Genomic DNA, 17,909 nt, shown 5'->3' with positions numbered 1-17,909 from the left:
GATTTTATCTTTTATAAATTTTTTTTTAAAGCTTACCTATTTTGAGAGAAGGTAGAGTGAGGGGGGGTGGGGGGGAGAGAATCACAAGAAGGCTCTGCATCGTCAGCCTGGAGTCTGATGTGGGCCTTGAACCCACGAAACTGTGAGACCATGGCCTGAGCCGAAACCAAGAGTTGGACTCTTAACCGACTGAGCCACCCGGGTGCCCCAAGATCTTGTCTTTTTTATGGTCAATTAATATTCCATTGTATATAGATACTATGTCTTTTTTTATCCATCTATTGATGGACACTTTGGTTTCTATATTTTGGCTATTGTAAATAATGCTGCTATAAACATAGGGGTGTGTATGTTAATTAGCAAAGGAGGTAAGAATATACAGCGGAGGAAAAGGCTGTCTCTTCAATAAATGGTGCTGGGGGGGCACCTGGGTGGTTCAATTGGCTGAGTGTCTGACTTTGGCTCAGGTTATGATCTCACATCGCTCGTGAGTTCAAGTCCTGTGTCAGGCTCTCCGCTGTCATAGCGGAGCCTGCTTCGGTTCCTGTTTCCTTCTCTCTCTGCCCATCCTCAGCTCATGCTTTCAGTCTTAAAAGTAAATAAAAACATCAAAAAAAATTATGCTGGGAAAACTGGACCACTTTCTGACACCATACACAAAAATAAACTCAAAGTGGACTAAAGTCCTGAATGTGAGACCTGAAAGCATAAAACTTTTAGGAGAAAACATAGGCAGTAATCTCTGTGACACCAGCCATAGCAACATTTTTCGAGACAAATCTTGGGCAAGAGAGCTACAAACGTCAACTCTTGGGACTACACAGAAATAAAAAGCTTTTGCAAAACAGAGGAAACCATCGGGCAACCTACTGAATGGGAGAAGATCCTTGCAAATGATAGAAAAGTTAATCTTCAAATATATAAAGAACTTCAATTATTCAACACCAAAAATTTTTTTGATTTAAAAAATGGACAGAGGACCTGAATAAACCTTCCCCAAAGAAGACCTACAGACGGATCACAGACACATGGAAAAGTGCCCAACATCCCGAATCACCAGGGAAATGTGAATCAAAACCACATGAGCTATCACCTGTCAGAATAGCTAGACTAAAAGACCTGCGAGAACAAGTGTTGGTGAAGATGTGGAGAAAAAGGAACCCTCTTGCACTGTTGGGAATGCAAACTGGTGCAGCCACTGTGGAAAACAGTATGGGGTATCCTCAAAAAGTTAAAAGTAGAACTACCATAAATCCAGTAATCTCACCTCTTACCAAAGGACACAAAAACACTGATTCAAATATATGCACCTCTATGTTTATTGTAGCATTATCTGCAATAGCCAAGATATGGAAACTTCAGTAGTTAGCAGATGATATTGCTTCCTACAGAAAAGCATTTTATTCCGCTAGTTTTTAGATTTAGGCACAGAGAGTTAAAGGAGGGGTTATGGCAGGGGTTCAAGCACCTAGTTAAGTTAGAAGAGGATAGAAATGTGATGATCAGTAATCAAAGGCTATTATTCACTTCTCAAGACAGAAGAAGCACCCTCTCTGCCTTCAGCTGTTCGGTGGGTGCACCACACTGGCTCAGAGGCGCCACCGAGTGCCCTGGAAAGTGCCTCCTGCAGGATCCCACTACCAGTTCCCTAGGTGCTGTCCTAGGAGCAACAGATGACCGGAAACGGAGCCTGAGAAGGTCTGTTGCTTAGCAACCAATGCTGCAGGACGCTAGACAGTCTCTGCGCTGAGGGAGCAGAGGCTTCAGGCTGGGTCCCGGGCTGCCACTTCTCTCGCCTGAGGGGCGCCGGGCTGCAGCGATAGTGAAGCCACTAGGTGACTCGAACGCGTCCTCACAGCCATGAGCAGCGAGCAGGTGAGATGGTACTCCTCGCCCGGCTGGCCCCGCAGCGAAGCTTCCTTCCTATCTCAGAAGCGATCGAAGCCTGGTCCTCCAGGTTCCCCAGTCGTGATCCTGTAGGGTACAGCTTCCTTCACCCTAGTTACATCTGGGATATTGAGCGCTTTTCGTGAAAACCCTTAAATGTTTTCTTCCCAACCGTTCGGCCTTGATGTTGTCATGACAACCAACCATTTTAGCCCAGCGGTGCGCTAGCAGTTAAAACTACAGCTCCAGAATGTCCCCAGCTCACGGTGGGGGGGAAGCTGCGTGGGGAGTTGCAGTGGGTCTAGGCTCTCTAGGGTTGGAATCCAAGCCCTTTCCTAGCTGTGAGACGTGGGGGAAATCACTTTACCTTTCTAAGCTCTTCTCCCTTTTTATGCAGGGGGGCAGAAGGGAAGGGGCATCAGAACTTTCCCCATTTCTGAGGTTGTGAAATTCAAACCAGTATTGAGAGGGTTTGGTAAGTGGCATATGGAATTTCTTAGGAAAATATCTCCAGGACAGGTAATAAAAGATGCATGTTGCAATACCTACTTTCCAGAACTTTCTTTATTGAACTTAAGAGCAACTGTAAACAAAAGAAATGCAGAACAATGGCCAACTTTTTAATGGGGGAACAGAATGGGAAGGAGTTAAGCATGGGCATGATTCTGGCTAGCGAGAAAACAATTTTAACTCTAAATGAATATAGAAAAGGCTCCTTCAGTATGGTGGTACCGAATGAAAAACAGTTGCTGGAAAGCCTGTGGATTTTGCATGGTTTCTTTGTTATAACACTAAACTATAATTATTTTTTTTTTCAATGCTTCATGCTCTTTTTTTTTTTTTTGTAGTGTTAGTTTATTGAGGAAAGGATGTTAAAAAGTAATTTATTCCCCTATCCATTGGGTTGTAGATTACTAACAAAATGTCAATCCTAATTGATTAATCAAATAATGCCTAAATGATCAAGAACACCTAGTTTTGGCATTTTATTGAAATGTGTAATAAACTGAAAACTAAGAAACAGACATTGATTCACTTACCATATAATTAGTAATTAGTGGTGAAAGAACAAATGATAAACAAAAAACAACAACAAAATGATTTAGGTAGCTAAAAGGCTGAGCCATTATGTACTAGTGATTGTTTGTGATCCTATAATCACAAAGTCCTTTTAAAAATATTTATCATCAATATGCATTAAGCAACTTATTTGCATGTTGCTCTTAACAGGCTTTGGCCTGATCTTGAACCATAGCCTATGTTGTTGAAATTTAAAACACGTATTTATCATATTGCAGTGGTATTTCTGAACTATTATTTTCCAAAGCCCCAAGCTGACCAATTTACAACTAAAAAAATATCCAGTGAAAACCTATTGGCAGTTAGGTTTTAAATTTTGCTTTATCTTAAAAGTGACGTTTGGAAATGACTTCCCTTATCCCTTCCCCACTCTCCCCTAAAGGGACCTATATTATTGAAGAGGCATTATTGGGATCTTGAAAGACAGTTGCATGACCCCATCTAGGATTATTTCCATTTTTTTAAACACCATTTTTAAACAGCAGAGGTCCCTCTCTCACTGCTTTGGTTGTTTGGTAATTTTAAAACTCTTGGTACTCTCATTTATGCTAATTTCAAATGCAGTTTTCCTTTTGAAAGGATAAAAGCTTTTACATTTTAACCTAAAACAAATGGAATGGATTAAACTTTTGGAAATGTCATTCTTATGTGACATTTACTTATGTATTCATTTAGTTTGAAAAAGTGAGCAGGTGGTAAATCATATTTGCTGAAGGAGATTTTAACACATTCATCTCATTAGTGGAAGTTTGAGAGTGACAAGGCATTTTTCAGGAATAGCAGTCTGAGCTCTTAAGTTAGCTATTTAAGAGAAACATAAATCCCTTGCAACTGCTCATTTCAATTTTAAAATTAAAACATAAAGTAAGACATTTGAGCTTCATTGAAGAACTTTCAAGGGTCTTAATATGCAAAGATCGTGGAGTGCCCCACAAATCGACTATATATGGTGGGCAGGTAAGGAGGAAAAAGCTGTCAACTCCTCTCTACCCAAGAACCTTTTCTAATTGTTAAATTAAGTACTGTAATTGTGCATTTATAGGATGCTCATTCAGTTTTCCTAAATATCTTCTTCATGTCCTTGCTTAAAGAGGAGGTCAGAGTAAAAAGTTTGATATGAGGCCCACCTAGGTGATCACTTTGATAACCATAATGCAAATCTGTGACAACTATGTTAAATCAACCCTGATAAATTTTGAGAGATTGTTTTAACCAGACAACTTCATGAGATTGTTGATTTAACCTGATACATTCGCAGATTCTGGTCATTTGATCAGAGTGGTTAAACTTAGATTATGCCAGATTTATGACCTCCCGTCCAATAGACAAGTAGTTGAAAATTAAAATCAAAACGAAATGCAAAGCCAGACTACTTAAGGAAGGTCTAGACTCCTTAGCAATTTTAATTTTAGTAAAGTTCTGTTCGTTAGGATCCCACCAGAAAACAGATGACCATCTCAAAGGGATTTAATTGAAGAAAACCTACAAAGAGACCCTTTGCAGTGGTGTGGGTAAAGTTAAGGCAAAGAGCCAACGAGGTTGAGGAGGCACTTAAAGATCAACAGCAATACGAAGTCATTAACATTCCTAGGTCTGATCAGGAGTTGCCGTTTACCGTTTACCATTTCAGTTATACTTACCTGGTATGAGGTGGGGGTTTGGAATGGTAGCTTCCTGATAGGAGCTGAGCTCTGGAAGAATTCAGCTACTAACAGAACTATGGGAAACAGGACATACTAGGAAAGAAATAACCAAAACGCTCTCCCCTCCTGCTCTCTAGTGTCCTACTGGTGCTTCTCATTGCTTAATCCCCACCAGATTGGGCCTTTCAGGCAGAAAGCAAGGGTAAAAAAAAAAAAAAAAGGGGGGGGGCATGGAGACTGGACTGGGCCAAACAAAGCATAACCATCACAGAAATTACAAGTAGATGCAGCTTTCATAGACCTTTCCGTGTTGACAAAGCAGTTGGGATAAAAAGTTTGTAAGTCTCGTGCAGATGCTATGATTCATTTTCCCATTCAAAATCTTCATACCTAAAAATCTCACGAAAGATGTAGAAGACGCTTAGGAAGAATATTATGAAATGATTTTGAAGGATACACTCCCAGGATCTGAATGAAGAAGCATTGTATTCATGAAAAAAGAAGAGTCAGTATCCTAATTATGTCAGCTTCCTTCACGTTATTCTAGAAATTCAGTATATTTTTATCAAAATTCCCAAAAGTTTTATGCAACATTGATGTTAAAATTCATCTGGTAGAAAAAAGGTCAAGATTGTCCATGGTAATTTTTTTTTTATTGAGATGTGGTTGACATACAATGTTATATTAGTTTTAGGTGTACAAGATAGTGATTCAACAAGTTTATATCTTATGCTTACCACAAGCATAGCTATCATCTGTCACCATAAAACACTATTACAATACCATTGACTATATTCTCTATGCTGTACTTTTTATTCTCAGGACTTCTTCACATAACTGGAAACATGTGTCTCCCACTCCCCTTCACCCATTTTGCCCATCCCCTACTTCCCTCCTTTCTGGCCACCTTTCTGGTATTTTTGGGTCTGTTTCTTCTTTTTGTTCATTTTTTTCTTTTTTTGTTTTGTTTTTTTAGATTCCACATGTAAGTGAAATCAAGTGATATTTGTCCTAACTTATTTCACTTAGCATAATATTCTTTAGATCCATCCACAATGTTGCAAATGGCAAGATCTCCTGTTTTAACAATTGAGTTGTATTTTATTGTGTATTTGCGTATGTATACCACAACTTTATCCACTCATATATGGATGGACACTAGGGTTGCTTCCATATCTTGGCTATTGTAAATAATGCTTCAATAAACATAGAGGTGCGTATATCTTTTCAAATTGGTGTTTGCATTTTCTTTGGGTGAATACCCAGTATCAGAATAGATGGATCATAATGGATTTGACTTTTTGAGGAAACTCCATATTGTTTTCTGTAGTGGCTGTACCAATTTACATTCCATCAACAGTGCACAAGCGTTCTTTTTCTTCATATATTCACCACTTATTTTTGTGTTTTTCATTTCAGCCATTCTGACAGGTGTAAGGTGATTTCTCAATGTGGTTTTGATTTGAATTTCTCTGATTAGTGATGTTAAGCACTTTTTCATTTATGTTGGTCATTTGTGTGTCCTCTTTGGCAAAGTGCTTATTTAGGTCCTCTTTTTTTTAAGTTTATTTGTTTTGAGAGAGAAAGAGAGAGGAGAGCACGAGTGGGGGACAGAAAGAGAGAGAGGGAGAGAGAGAATCTCAAGCAGGTTCCATACCATCAGCCCAGAGCCCAATGTGGGGCTTAAACCCATGAACTGTGAGATCATGACCTGAGCTGAAATCAAGACTTGGATGCTTAACTGAGTAAGCCACCCAGGTATCTCTGCCTATTTTTTTAAAAATTGGATAGGTGTTTCTTTCTTTCTTTCTTTCTTTCTCTCTTTCTCTCTTTCTCTTTCTTTCTCTTTCTTTCTCTTTCTTTCTCTTTCTTTCTCTTTCTTTCTCTTTCTTTCTCTTTCTTTCTCTTTCTTTCTCTTTCTTTCTCTTTCTTTCTCTTTCTTTCTCTTTCTTTCTCTTTCTTTCTCTTTCTTTCTCTTTCTTTCTCTTTCTTTCTCTTTCTCTCTCTTTCTCTCTCTTTCTCTCTCTTTCTTTCTCTCTTTCTCTCTTTCTCCCTTTCTCTCTTCTCTTTCTTTCTCTCTTTCTTTCTTTGTGTTGAGTTGTAGAAGCTCTTTATATACTTTGGGTATTAATCCCTTATTGATAAATCATTTGCAAGTATCGTCCATTTAGTGGGCTGCTTTTTTTGTTTTGTTGGTGGTTTCCTTCACTGTGCAAAAACTTTTTATTTGTGTAGTCCTAGGAGTTGATTTTTGTTTTTGTTTCCCTTGCCTGAGGAGACATATCTAGAGAAATGTTGCTAAAGCCAATGCCAGAGAGATTATTGCCTATGTTTTCTTCTAAAAGTTTTGTGTTTTCAGGTCTGACATTTAGGTGTTTAATCTGTTTTAAATTTATTTCTGTGTGTGGTGTAAGAAAGTGGTCCAGTTTCATTATTTTGCATGTAGATGTCCAGTTTTCCCAGCAGTCTTTATTTATTGAAGAGGCAGTCTTTTCCTCATTGTGTATTCTTGCCTCCTTTGTTGTAGATTAATTGAACATAAGGCATGGGTTTATTTATGGGCCCTTTGTTCCATTGATTCGTATGTCTATTTTTCTTAGTATCATAGAGTTTTAATTACTACAGCTTTATATTATATCACTGTATAATTGTGATTGCTCTAACTTTGTTCCTTAAGATTGCTTTGGCTGTTATGGTCTATTGTGATTCCATACAAATTTTAGTATTGTTCTAGTTCTGTGAAAAATACTACTGGTATTTTGATAGGAATTACACTGAATCTGTAGATTGCTTTGGATAGTATGAGCATTTTAAGAATAATCTTTCTAGTCAGTGAGCATGAAATGTCTTTCCATTTGTGTCATCTTCAAGTTCTTTCATCAATATTTTAATTTTCAGAGTACAGGTCTTTCACCTCCTTGGTTAAGTTTATTCCTAGGTATTTTATTATTTTTTGGTGTAATTATAAATGGAGTTGTTTTCTTAATTTCTCTTTATGCTATTTATTAGAGGAGAGAAATGCAATGGATTTTTGTGTATTAATTTTGTATCCTGCAACTTTAGTGAATTTACTTATTCTAATAGTTTTTGGCGGAGTCCTTAGGGTTTTTTATATATAGTATCACGTCATCTGCAAACGGTGAGTTTTACTTCATCTTTACCAAGTTGGATGTCTTACATTTTTCTTGTCTGATTGCTATGGCTAGAACTTCTGGTACTATATTGAATAAAAATGGTGAGAGTATACACACTTGTTCCTGATCATAGGGGAAAAGCTGTTTTTACCAGTGAGTATGATGTTAGCTTTGGGTTTTTCACATATGGCCCTTATTTGTTGAGGTTTGTTTCCTCTAAACCTACCTTGTTGAGCGTTCTTATCATGAATTGTTGCTGACTTTTGTCAAATGCTTTTTCTGCATCTATTGAGATGATATGCTTTTTATCCCTTGTTTCACTAAAGTGGTGTATCATGTTGATTTCTGAATATTGAACTATTATTACTTCCCAAGAATAAAGCCCACTTGACTGTGGTAAATGATCCTTTTAATGAATTGTTGAATGTGGTTTGCTGACATTTTGTTGAGGCCTTTGCCTCTGTGTCATCAGGGATATTGGCCTGTTGCCTTCTTATAGTGTTTTTGTCTGGTTTTTGTATCAGGGTACCACTTGTTTTATAGAAGGTACTTGGAAGCTTTCTTTCCCCCCTGCCTTTTTTTTTTTTTTTTTTGATAGTTTGAGAATAGGCATTAAATCTTCTCTCTTCTTTAAATGTTTGGTAGAATTCACGTGTGAATACATCTGTCTTGGATTTTTGTTGTTGTTTTTTTATTCAATTTCATTATTAGTAATTGGTCTATTCAGGTTTTCTATTTCTTCGTGATTCAGTTTTTTTTTTTTATAAACATTTTTTTTTTCAACGCTTATTTATTTTTGGGACAGAGAGAGACAGAGCATGAATGGGGGAGGGGCAGAGAGAGAGGGAGACACAGAATCGGAAACAGGCTCCAGGCTCTGAGCCATCAGCCCAGAGCCTGACGCGGGGCTCGAACTCCCGGACCGCGAGATCGTGACCTGGCTGAAGTCGGACGCTTAACCGACTGCGCCACCCAGGCGCCCCGTCTTCGTGATTCAGTTTTAGAAGATGGTGTGTTTCTAGGAATTTGTTCATTTCTTCTAGATTGTATAATTTGTTGGCATAATCTTTCATGGTATTCTCTTATAATTTGTATTTCTGTGGTGTTGGTTGTTACTTTTTCTCTCTCTCTTTCATTTCTGGTTTTGTGTGTCTTTTTTTCCTTCATGAGTCTGACTAAAGGTTTATCAATTGTTGACCTTTTCAAAGAACCAGCTCTTGGTTTCATTGGTTTTTGTTGTTGTTGTTTGTTTGTTTGTTTGTTTTTTCTTCATTTCATTTATTTATGCTCCTATTTCCTTCTTTCTACTAACTTTGGGCTTTGGTCTTTTTTTTTTTTTTTTCTTTCTAGTCCCTTTAGATCTAAGATTAGATTGTTTGAGATTTTTCTTGTTTCTTGAGCTAGGCCTGTATTGCTATAAATTTCCCTCTAAGAACTGTTTTTGTTCTGTCCCACAGATTTTGGGTCATTGTGTTTTCATTTTAGTCTCCATGTATTTTTTATTTTCTCTTTGATTTCTTTGACCCATGGTAGTTAGTCTCCATGCATTGTGAGGTTTTCCTGTTTTTTTTTTCCTTATGATTGATTTCTAATTTCATACAGTTGTGCTTGAAAATGATAGATGATGTGATTTCAATCTTCCTAAGTTTATTGAGACTTGTTTTGTGGATTAACATGTGATGTATCCTGGAGAATGTTCCATGTGCACGTGAAAAGGATGTATATTCTGTTTTTGGATGGAATGTTCTGTATATATTTATTAAGTCCATCTGGTCCAGTGGGTCATTCAAAGATGCTGTTTCTTGATTTTTTTTCTCTCTATTCAGATGATCGATCCACTGATGCAAGTGGGGTGTTAAATTCCCCTATGTATTACTGTCAATTTCTCCCTCAATGTCTGTTAATACTTCATATATATAGATGCTTCAGTGTTAGGTACATAAATATTTGAAATTATTATATCCTCTTGTTGGACTGATCCCTTTATCATTATATGATGCCCCTCTTTGTCTCTTGTTACTGTCTTTGTTTTAAAGTCTTATTTGTGGGATGCCTGGGTGGCTCAGTTGGTTAAGCATCTGACTGGCTCAGGTCATGTCTTATGGTGTGTGAGTTCAACCCCACATCAGGCTCTCTGCTGTTGGCACAGAGACCGCTTCTGATCCCGTTTCCCCCTCTCTCTGCCCCTCCACTGCTCGTACTCTCTCTCTCAAAAATAAATATTTTTTAAAAAGTCTATTTGTCCTCTCTAAGTATTGCTACCCCAGCTTTTTTTTTTCTTCTTCTATTGGCATGGTACATCTTCTTCCATACTCTTACTTTCAATCTGTATATGTCTTTAGGTGTGAGGTGAGTCTGTTGTAGTCAGTGTATAGATGGATCTTGTTTTTTATCCATCTGCCACCTTATGTCTTTTGATTGGAGCATTTAGACCATTTAAATGTAAAGTAATTATTGATGTGTACATATTGCCATTTAAAAAATCAGTTTATAGTTGTTTTTGTAGTGCTTCTGTTCTTTTTCTTGCCTTGTGCTGACTTTCTGAATTGTTAGGCTTGGCTTTCTCTTTATTTTTTTCTGTATATATAAAAGATTTTGGGTTTGTGGTTACTATGAAGTTCATATATGGGATAAAGCTGTCAATATATATTAAGTTGATGGTCATTTAAGTTCAGACACATTCTAAAAGACCTTTTTTACTCCCCCTTCAATGTTGTATGTATATATTGTCATATTTTACATCATTTTATTCATAAGTTTCCTACTTTTAATTATGGCCTTTTTTTAAACTTAAAGAAGACCTTTTCATATTTCTTGGAAGACTGGTTTGGTGGTGATGAATTCCTTTAACTTTTGTTTGTATGGGGAAACTCTATCTCTCCTTCAATTCTGAATGATAACCTTAATGCTTTTAAAATTCTCCCTTTGACTTTTAACATTTTAATTATTGCAGTGCTGTGCACCTCCTTGCATTCATTTTGTTTGGAACTCTCTGTGCTTCCTGATCCTGGATGTCTGTTTCCATCCTCAAGTTAGGGACATTTTCAGCTATTGTTTCTTCAAATAAGTTTTCTTCCCCTTTCTCTCTCTTCTCCTTCTGGGACCCCTATAATACAAAATACTTGTTTGTTTGATGTTGTCCAAGAGATCCTTTAAGCTACCCTCAGTTTTAAAATTCTTTTTTCTTCTTGCTGTTGGGCTTGGGTGCTTTCCATGACCCTGTTTTCCAGATCACTGATCAATTGTTCTGCATCTGCTAATCTGTTGATTCTAGTGTGTTTTTCATTTCACTTAATTGTACTCAACTTGGATTTATTCCTCTTTATATTTTCTGTGTAGCTGTTGAAGTTCTAACCGAGTTCTACTCTTCTCTCCAGTCTGGTGAGCATCTTTAAACTCTTTATCAGGTATATGACTTAGCTCTGTTTCATTTATTTTGTTTGGTGGGGGGGTTGTGATGCTCTTTCACTGGGAGCATATACATCTGTCTCCTCATTTTGCCTGACTTGTGTTTGTTGCTATGAATTAGGTGGAATAGCTACTTCTCTTAAACTCAAAGGAATGGTCTTGTGTATGGTTGTCCCCTGTAAAATGTTTGTGCTTTGTGGCTTTGGCTGGCTGGAGCTGTGTCTGGTGTGGGTTATGGATTTGGGGCACTATGTGCTGGGGCTGCCCTGGTGGGATGACTGAGCAGTAGCCATGGGCTGGGGTGGAGCTGGGGCTTTTCATGCAGAGGGTGCCCTGGCAGGATAGCTAAAACCAAAGTAGGTGCCAGCCAAGGTGCCTCAAGTGCCCATGCAGGGACTGCCTTGGTGGGGGAGTGGACTTGTGCAGGCCAAGGTATATCCTGGGGCACTCTGTGCAGGGGATACCCTGGTGGGATGGCTGGGGCCAAAGGAGAGTACAATGCAGGGTTCCCAGAGTGCTTCATGCATGGAGTGCTCTGGCAGGGTGGCTGGAAACTGAGGCAGGCAGGGTTAAGGGTTCCTGGAGTGCTTTGCATAGGAGCTGTCTTGGTAGGAAGGCAGGAATCAAAGTAGGCATGAGCCGACAGGTCCCCGAGTGGTCTGTTCTGGGAGTGCCCTAGCAAGTCATCTGAAGCCAAGATGGCATAGGCTTGGAGTGTTCTGGGGTCCCTGGCATCTGTGTCACCTTGGCATGACAGCTGGGGCTGTAGTGAGCACTGACTAGGGTGTCCCGGTGTGCATTGCACTGGGGCTGCCTTGGTGTGTTGGCTGAGGTTGATGTGGGCTAGGGGTCCGGGGCTCACGGAGGCAGTAGACTATGGTACCTGGACCTTGGTCCTGTCCACACTATTAAGGTGGAGGGAGAATGTAAACCATAGTGCTCACCAGCCCCTCTAAACCAGAGAGAATTCCAGCAGCTCCCTTGCCCTTGGTGGACTTTTAGGGCTGGATCTTTTATATTCCAGTTGCTCCTTTAAACTGTGGGGTTTTATCTGTGCCCAGGGTGTCTGGAGTTGGTGTGAGCTAGAGACCTGGCACTCTAAGGCAGCAGCCTGGCTATGGTGGCCAGATCCTCCTCCTGTCTGGGTTATCAATGTAGAAGATGAATGTAAACCATGGTGCTTGCCAGCCCTTTGAACTTGGAATGAGTTCCAGCAGCTCCCTTGCCATTTGGCGAACTTTTAAGGCTGGATCTTTTATATTCTAGTTGCTCTTTTATTTTACTTTTTATTTGTTTTAAATGTTTGTTTTTGAGAGAGAGAGAGAGAGAGAGAGAGAGAGAGAGAGAGAGAGAGAGAGAGGGGATGTGTACGCATGTGTGCAAACAAGGGAGGGGCAGAGAGAATGGGAGACAGGGGATCCTAAAGGGGCTCTGTGCTGATAGCAGAGAGCCCGTTGCAGGGCTTGAACTCACAAATTGGGAGATCATGATCTAAGCTGAAATGACTGAGCTTCCCAGGCGCCCCTCTAGTTGCTCTTTTAAACCGTGTCCCCCCGCCCCCGCCACCCCCGCCCCCCATGCCCTGAGCAGACAAATCTGCTCAGTCCCTCAGTACTATGCCTCTCCTCTACAGTTTGCAATGTTGGGGGTAAGAATTCCCTTCCTTTTGTGTGTATCTTTTGTTGTGCAGAAGCTATTCTGTTAGCCCTCAGCTCATCTTTAGGAAGAACTGCTCTATAAATGAGTGTTGATTTGGGGTCTCCATGGAGGAAGGGAGTTGAGAGTCTTCCTACACCACCATCTTGGACCAGAAGTCTGTATCTGATTGTTTTTACAATAGTAAGGTGGAGAGAATTTCAAGATCTTTTGTGAAGTTACAGAAATTTGATACAATTTGTTTACAGATAGACAACTGTATCAATGGAATTAAAGGGACAAATCAGATATGCACATACACATATGCTGAAAAGTTTGAAAGGGATTCTCCCTCTGATGTAAGGGAAACTTGCTGGAAAGCTACCAGTCGAGATGGCAGTGAAACCTGCTGGAGGCTGTCTGCCACTGGATCAGCCAGGTACCGCAGGCTGGGAGGCTGCCCAGGGGCACGGATCCTACTGACTGCTGACAGCCACACCGTGAGAGCATTGAGGAAAAGCACTGGCACTACGAAGAGTCCCTTTTTCTTACAGTGTCCCTTTTGAACCTTCTCTAATACTGAGCCAGCTGGAGAAATGTTTTTGGGTCCTGCTCGAGAACCATCAAGGAAGACAAAAAGGCATAGATTTGATGCTGAGAGCCAACACCTTTATAAGTGACCAAAGCACAACTTGTATTATCTCTTTTGCAAATCCAAGTATCAGGCTCAATAGCACTTCTTACTTTAGATGAAATTCCTACAGTAGAATTATTCTCTATTGCAAAGAAGACAAAGGTATTCTCTGAAAGTTATTGCAAGCAATATTTGTACTTGTTAGTAGTAATTGAGGGTATATTAGCCCTAGGATATAAAGGATTCAGAAAAAAAAATTAGTGATGGAGGACAGAGGCCAGGCTGAGGAAACTTTGGACACCATTTAGATTGAGATACATTCTGAGAGGAAGATAGGACCAGTTTTCCACTGAATTGTCTTGGCACTCCTGTCAAAAATCAATTGCCCATAAACAAATGGGTTTATTTCTAAACTTCCAATTCTATCTCTTTGATCTGTGTCTTTATCATAATGTAGTCTTCATTATTCTAGCTTTGTAGTAAGTTGTGAAATCTGGAAGTAGGATTCTGCCAACTTTGTGCCTTTTCAAGATTATTTGGCTGTTCTGGGTCCTTATATTTCCATGTAAGTTTTATGATCAGCTTGTTTATTTCTACCTAAAAAAAAATAGCTGAGATTTTGATAGGGAATGTGTTCAATCTGTAGATAATTTTGGGGGAAAGGGGTATTAATATTTGTCTTATAATCCATGAGCATGGGATGTCTTTTCATTTATTTAGGTGTCTTTTTTTTTGTAAGTAATGTTTTATAGCTTTTATTGTACAAGTCTTATTAAATTTATTCGTAAGTATTTTATACTTTTTATTTCTATTATAAATGTTTCTTCAATTTTGGATAGTTCATTGCTAATGTTAGAAATACAATTGATTTTTTTTTTCCCCATTGGTCTTGGATCCAGCAACATTGCTGAACTTATTCATTAGTTCTTATAATTTTTTGTGGATTCCTTATGAATTTCTGTGCACAGTATTATACCATCTGTAGAGTATGTTTTAGAATATTTTGGAGGATATGTGTTTTTCTTAAATTAGACCCTGTAGAATTTTGTCGAGTGAATCAATTATAGTATTAACAGAGTGAACAGTTATGGTTCTTTTTTTTCTTTGTATTATTTTCATGCAGGATAAATCTGCCGGCAAAGAAAACTCCAAGGCACCAGTAAGATTTTTACCACAATTGTCAATGGTAATTTACTAATATATCATCATACTTTATTGCTTTTATAATAAAGATGTACTAATGTTCATGCTTGCGAAGCAGTTACTGAATTTCTGGTTTTATTTTTTTATTTTTGGGGGGGGAAGTATATTGTATTATTATTTTAATATAATTCAGTGTCAAGTTGGCTAACATACAGTGTGTAAAATGTACTCTTGGTTTTGGGGGTAGATTCTCATGATTCATCGCTTACATACATCACCCAGTGCTCATCCCAACAAGTGGTGTCCTCAATCCCCATCACCCATCTTCCCCTCTTTCCCACCATCCACCCCCCCAATCCACCCTCAGTTTGTTCTCTGTATTTAAGAGTCTTTTATTTAAGAGTCTTTTATGGTTTGCCTCCCTCCCTCTCTGTTTGTAGCTATATTTTTTTCTCTTTCCCTTCCCCGCTGGTCTTCTGTTAAGTTTCTCAAGCTCCACATATGAGTGAAAACAGATGATACCTGTCTTTGACTGACTTAATTCACTCAGCATGATACCAGAAATCTGGAAGCTTCACAAACTGACATGTCATCCTTGCGCAGGGGCCGTGCCAATCTCTGTATCGTTCCAATTTTAGTGATACGTGCTGCCGAAGCGAGCACTGAATTTCTGGTTTTAAATTCTGTGCTCCATTGAACTATTTTCCGATGGAGAGCATCCAGGATGAACATATCTTGGGGAAAAATAACTACCTTAATGAGGGGAATTCTAAGTTACAACTACCGGTTTGCATGGAATATTTGAGTAATCTGAGTAAAAGAATTGTGAAGATGGGCTGCCAGAAGCAGTATTGGAATCAGGAAACAATATAGCTTTGTCACTAATGGCTCTGTGACGCTGGTGACTCACCTACCTCTTGGAGCCCCAGTTTCTAAGTCTTAAAATGAGAAAAGCTGGTTGAATGATCTTTGAGGAGAGGCTTCTTCCAGCGCTAAAATGTGATTTCTTGGATTTTGACATCTTTTGTCATTATTTTGAGTTTATTTTTCTATGGAAGGGGCAGTTAATAGTTTTAGTTGATAACGTGCTAGAGGTGTTAGGTTTTACTGCAATAAAATGTACTCTCTAGTACTTTTATGTTGTGTTTAACTGAGTGGTGATTCCTGGAAGTTGAGTGTGAGTGGAGGTTCAATGCAAACATTATTTGTTTTGAAATATCTTCTAAAAACTCAGAATGAACTATAAAATCTGGATTGCTTCATGCAAAGATGATTCCTAATAATAAAGACTTTTTCAGCTTAAAAATCTCAAATGAAATTTTGTTAGCGAATGTTCTTGAACATTTCAAAGTACGTGTTGTGATCGTGACTGTTTTTATTGATAATGCCAAGATTACCATACTGAGTTCTATAAAATAATAAAATCATAGCATCTTTTTTTTTTCAGTTCTGCAAATCTCTCTGCTTTCTAGTTTTAAAGACTAAGATCCGAAATAGATATTTTCCCTTTAAAAATTTAACAAATTTTAAAACTGGAAAGCCAATTGCCATTAGTTTTATTTTTATGTTACTAGTATATATGCTTGGAAATCTCAACAAAATTTAAATTTACTTAACAAATATTCAATGGCTGAAACAAATAATTCTTTGTAGCCATCAAATGTATAAAATGATTTTGTTGCCTGATTTAAACCATATACTATGTTGTTATTAGACTGTATCTTAGTATTTTTCTTTGTATCTTTTTGGGTTGTAGGGCTTGTTAAAGATAAGTAATACTTTTAAGAGATTTTTTAAAAGTAATCCATTGAGTAAAAAATATTGTCATCTGAATATTAAGGTTTGCACTTAGATGGCATTTTTGTAGCTGTAGTTAAGACCTAGAATGATTTTCATTATAGACTTTCATGCTTCTGTAGTTGAAATCAAGGATGATTCAGCACTGGTGGTTCCCAATGTCTGTGAACTGGTGACCAGATTCTCCTCCTTCCTGCATACCACACTTGTAGCACTCGGACGTCCTAAATCCTTTATGGAGCACGATGGGAGTGAAAGAATGGAAGGGCAGACAGAAGGATGGAAGAGCATTGATTTTTAAGATGTCTTAGCTTATTACCTGTGAAAGAAGAGCCTGAAAAAAGGACTTGTATGTACTTTATTTGGGAAGTGATCCCAGGAAGCAGAAATAAGAGATTAAGGAGAGTAAAACTAGGAAGAAAGAAAAGCCAATCTGAGCATGTGTCAGTAAGTTCATGGCCACATTAACTGGTGGTGATCCTGCCGTGACCTTCTGAGGAGCTTATACACTGCTTCCTGAAATTGTTGACCTGAGTATGATTAGGGAGTAGCATTTATCCATCAACTCTCATCCCACATAGGTGGAGGTTACTCCTGGGATTGTTAACTTTCACCCACTTCTGGTTCCCCCTATATGTGTGCAGAGTGGGCTACCTTGAGAGTCCCATTCTATGGCATTGGAGAAACCCCACAGCAGAAAGCAAAGGACATTTTCTTGAGGTGAAACACTGTCATTCTACGTGAATTGAAGCCAGCAGAGAACTGTTCACTACAACCATGTGTGGAATCAGAGGCAAAGCCAGGAGGATGGGAAGGGATGTAAGGCACAAGATTTGTCATTTGAAGTCCCCTAGGGCCCTTCTCACAAGAGTGCCAAAGAAGAGGGATGACCTAGCATATGCCTAGGTCATCACTGGATAGGAAACTGAAAACTAAAATAGAACTACTTGTCAGCAAAAGTATGTAGATACTAATTTAAAGTCTACCCATCTGATCTTATTGAAGAGCAACCTTACTTAGTTAGGTGGTATTTTGGCTTCTGTGTGGCTGTTATTTTTGGTTAGCCAGAGAACCACTATGTATAAAATATCCTATTAGACGTATATTTTGTACTGCAATATAAGGAAACATGAAGGCCCTCACTGTTTACCCAGGGCAAAAAGGGTAAAAAAGGTGTTGACAGGACTGGGGTTGATGGCTCAGCATGCAGAATGGGTGGTGTAGAGATACTAAGTCAGAATGACTTAGAGTGAATGTTTGTGTAAGAGGCTGGGGTTGAGCAACGTGTTCTGTACATCTGTGATGGCTGCTATACAGTAGACCTCACATGAATTCCTTCTGTCTTGGTGTGAACATTCCAGGTCACTTGGACCATATGTCACAACCTTTTCTCTCTATTGTCTACAACCTCATTCTTACCATACCTCATTCTTGCTAACAGAAAGCCTTCCACTTTGAGATACCTGTTGCACATTTCAGCATGCATACTTAATGCTCATGTTTCCCTCCACATCCTGGGGTTCGCTAGGAATTGTAGAAAATGTTTGT

At 38.8% G+C, this 17,909-nt stretch overlaps 1 protein-coding gene and 1 non-coding gene across 10 annotated transcripts in view; one reads left to right on the top strand and one right to left on the bottom strand.

Moving 5' to 3' along the window:
• Positions 1-17,909, top strand: part of DNAH7 (dynein axonemal heavy chain 7) — a 265,373-nt gene that overhangs the window by 1,012 nt on the left and 246,452 nt on the right. For 2 of the 9 annotated variants that reach the window (XM_045034176.1, XM_045034175.1), the window contains exons 1-3: positions 1,480-1,875; positions 11,084-11,151; positions 14,545-14,607. Coding sequence is in view for 7 of the 9 variants with exons in the window: in XM_045034174.1 (XP_044890109.1) it covers positions 1,861-1,875; positions 14,545-14,607 (78 nt within the window). In the remaining 2 variants the exon portion in view is untranslated. Of the gene's footprint in view, positions 1-1,479; positions 1,876-11,083; positions 11,152-14,544; positions 14,608-17,909 lie in introns of those variants that run through there. The other 7 variants (XM_045034174.1, XM_045034173.1, XM_045034172.1 and 4 more) reach the window with 6 other exon arrangements.
• On the bottom strand, positions 15,123-15,227 carry LOC111562075. The gene has a single exon (XR_002745132.1). It is a non-coding gene; the product is annotated as a U6 spliceosomal RNA (small nuclear RNA).

This window comes from Felis catus, chromosome C1 (genome assembly GCF_018350175.1).
Source record: "Felis catus isolate Fca126 chromosome C1, F.catus_Fca126_mat1.0, whole genome shotgun sequence".
NCBI classification, from domain to species: domain Eukaryota; kingdom Metazoa; phylum Chordata; class Mammalia; order Carnivora; family Felidae; genus Felis; species Felis catus.
The sequence above is the reverse complement of the archived record's forward strand: the minus strand, read 5'-3'. Positions and strand labels throughout refer to the sequence as shown.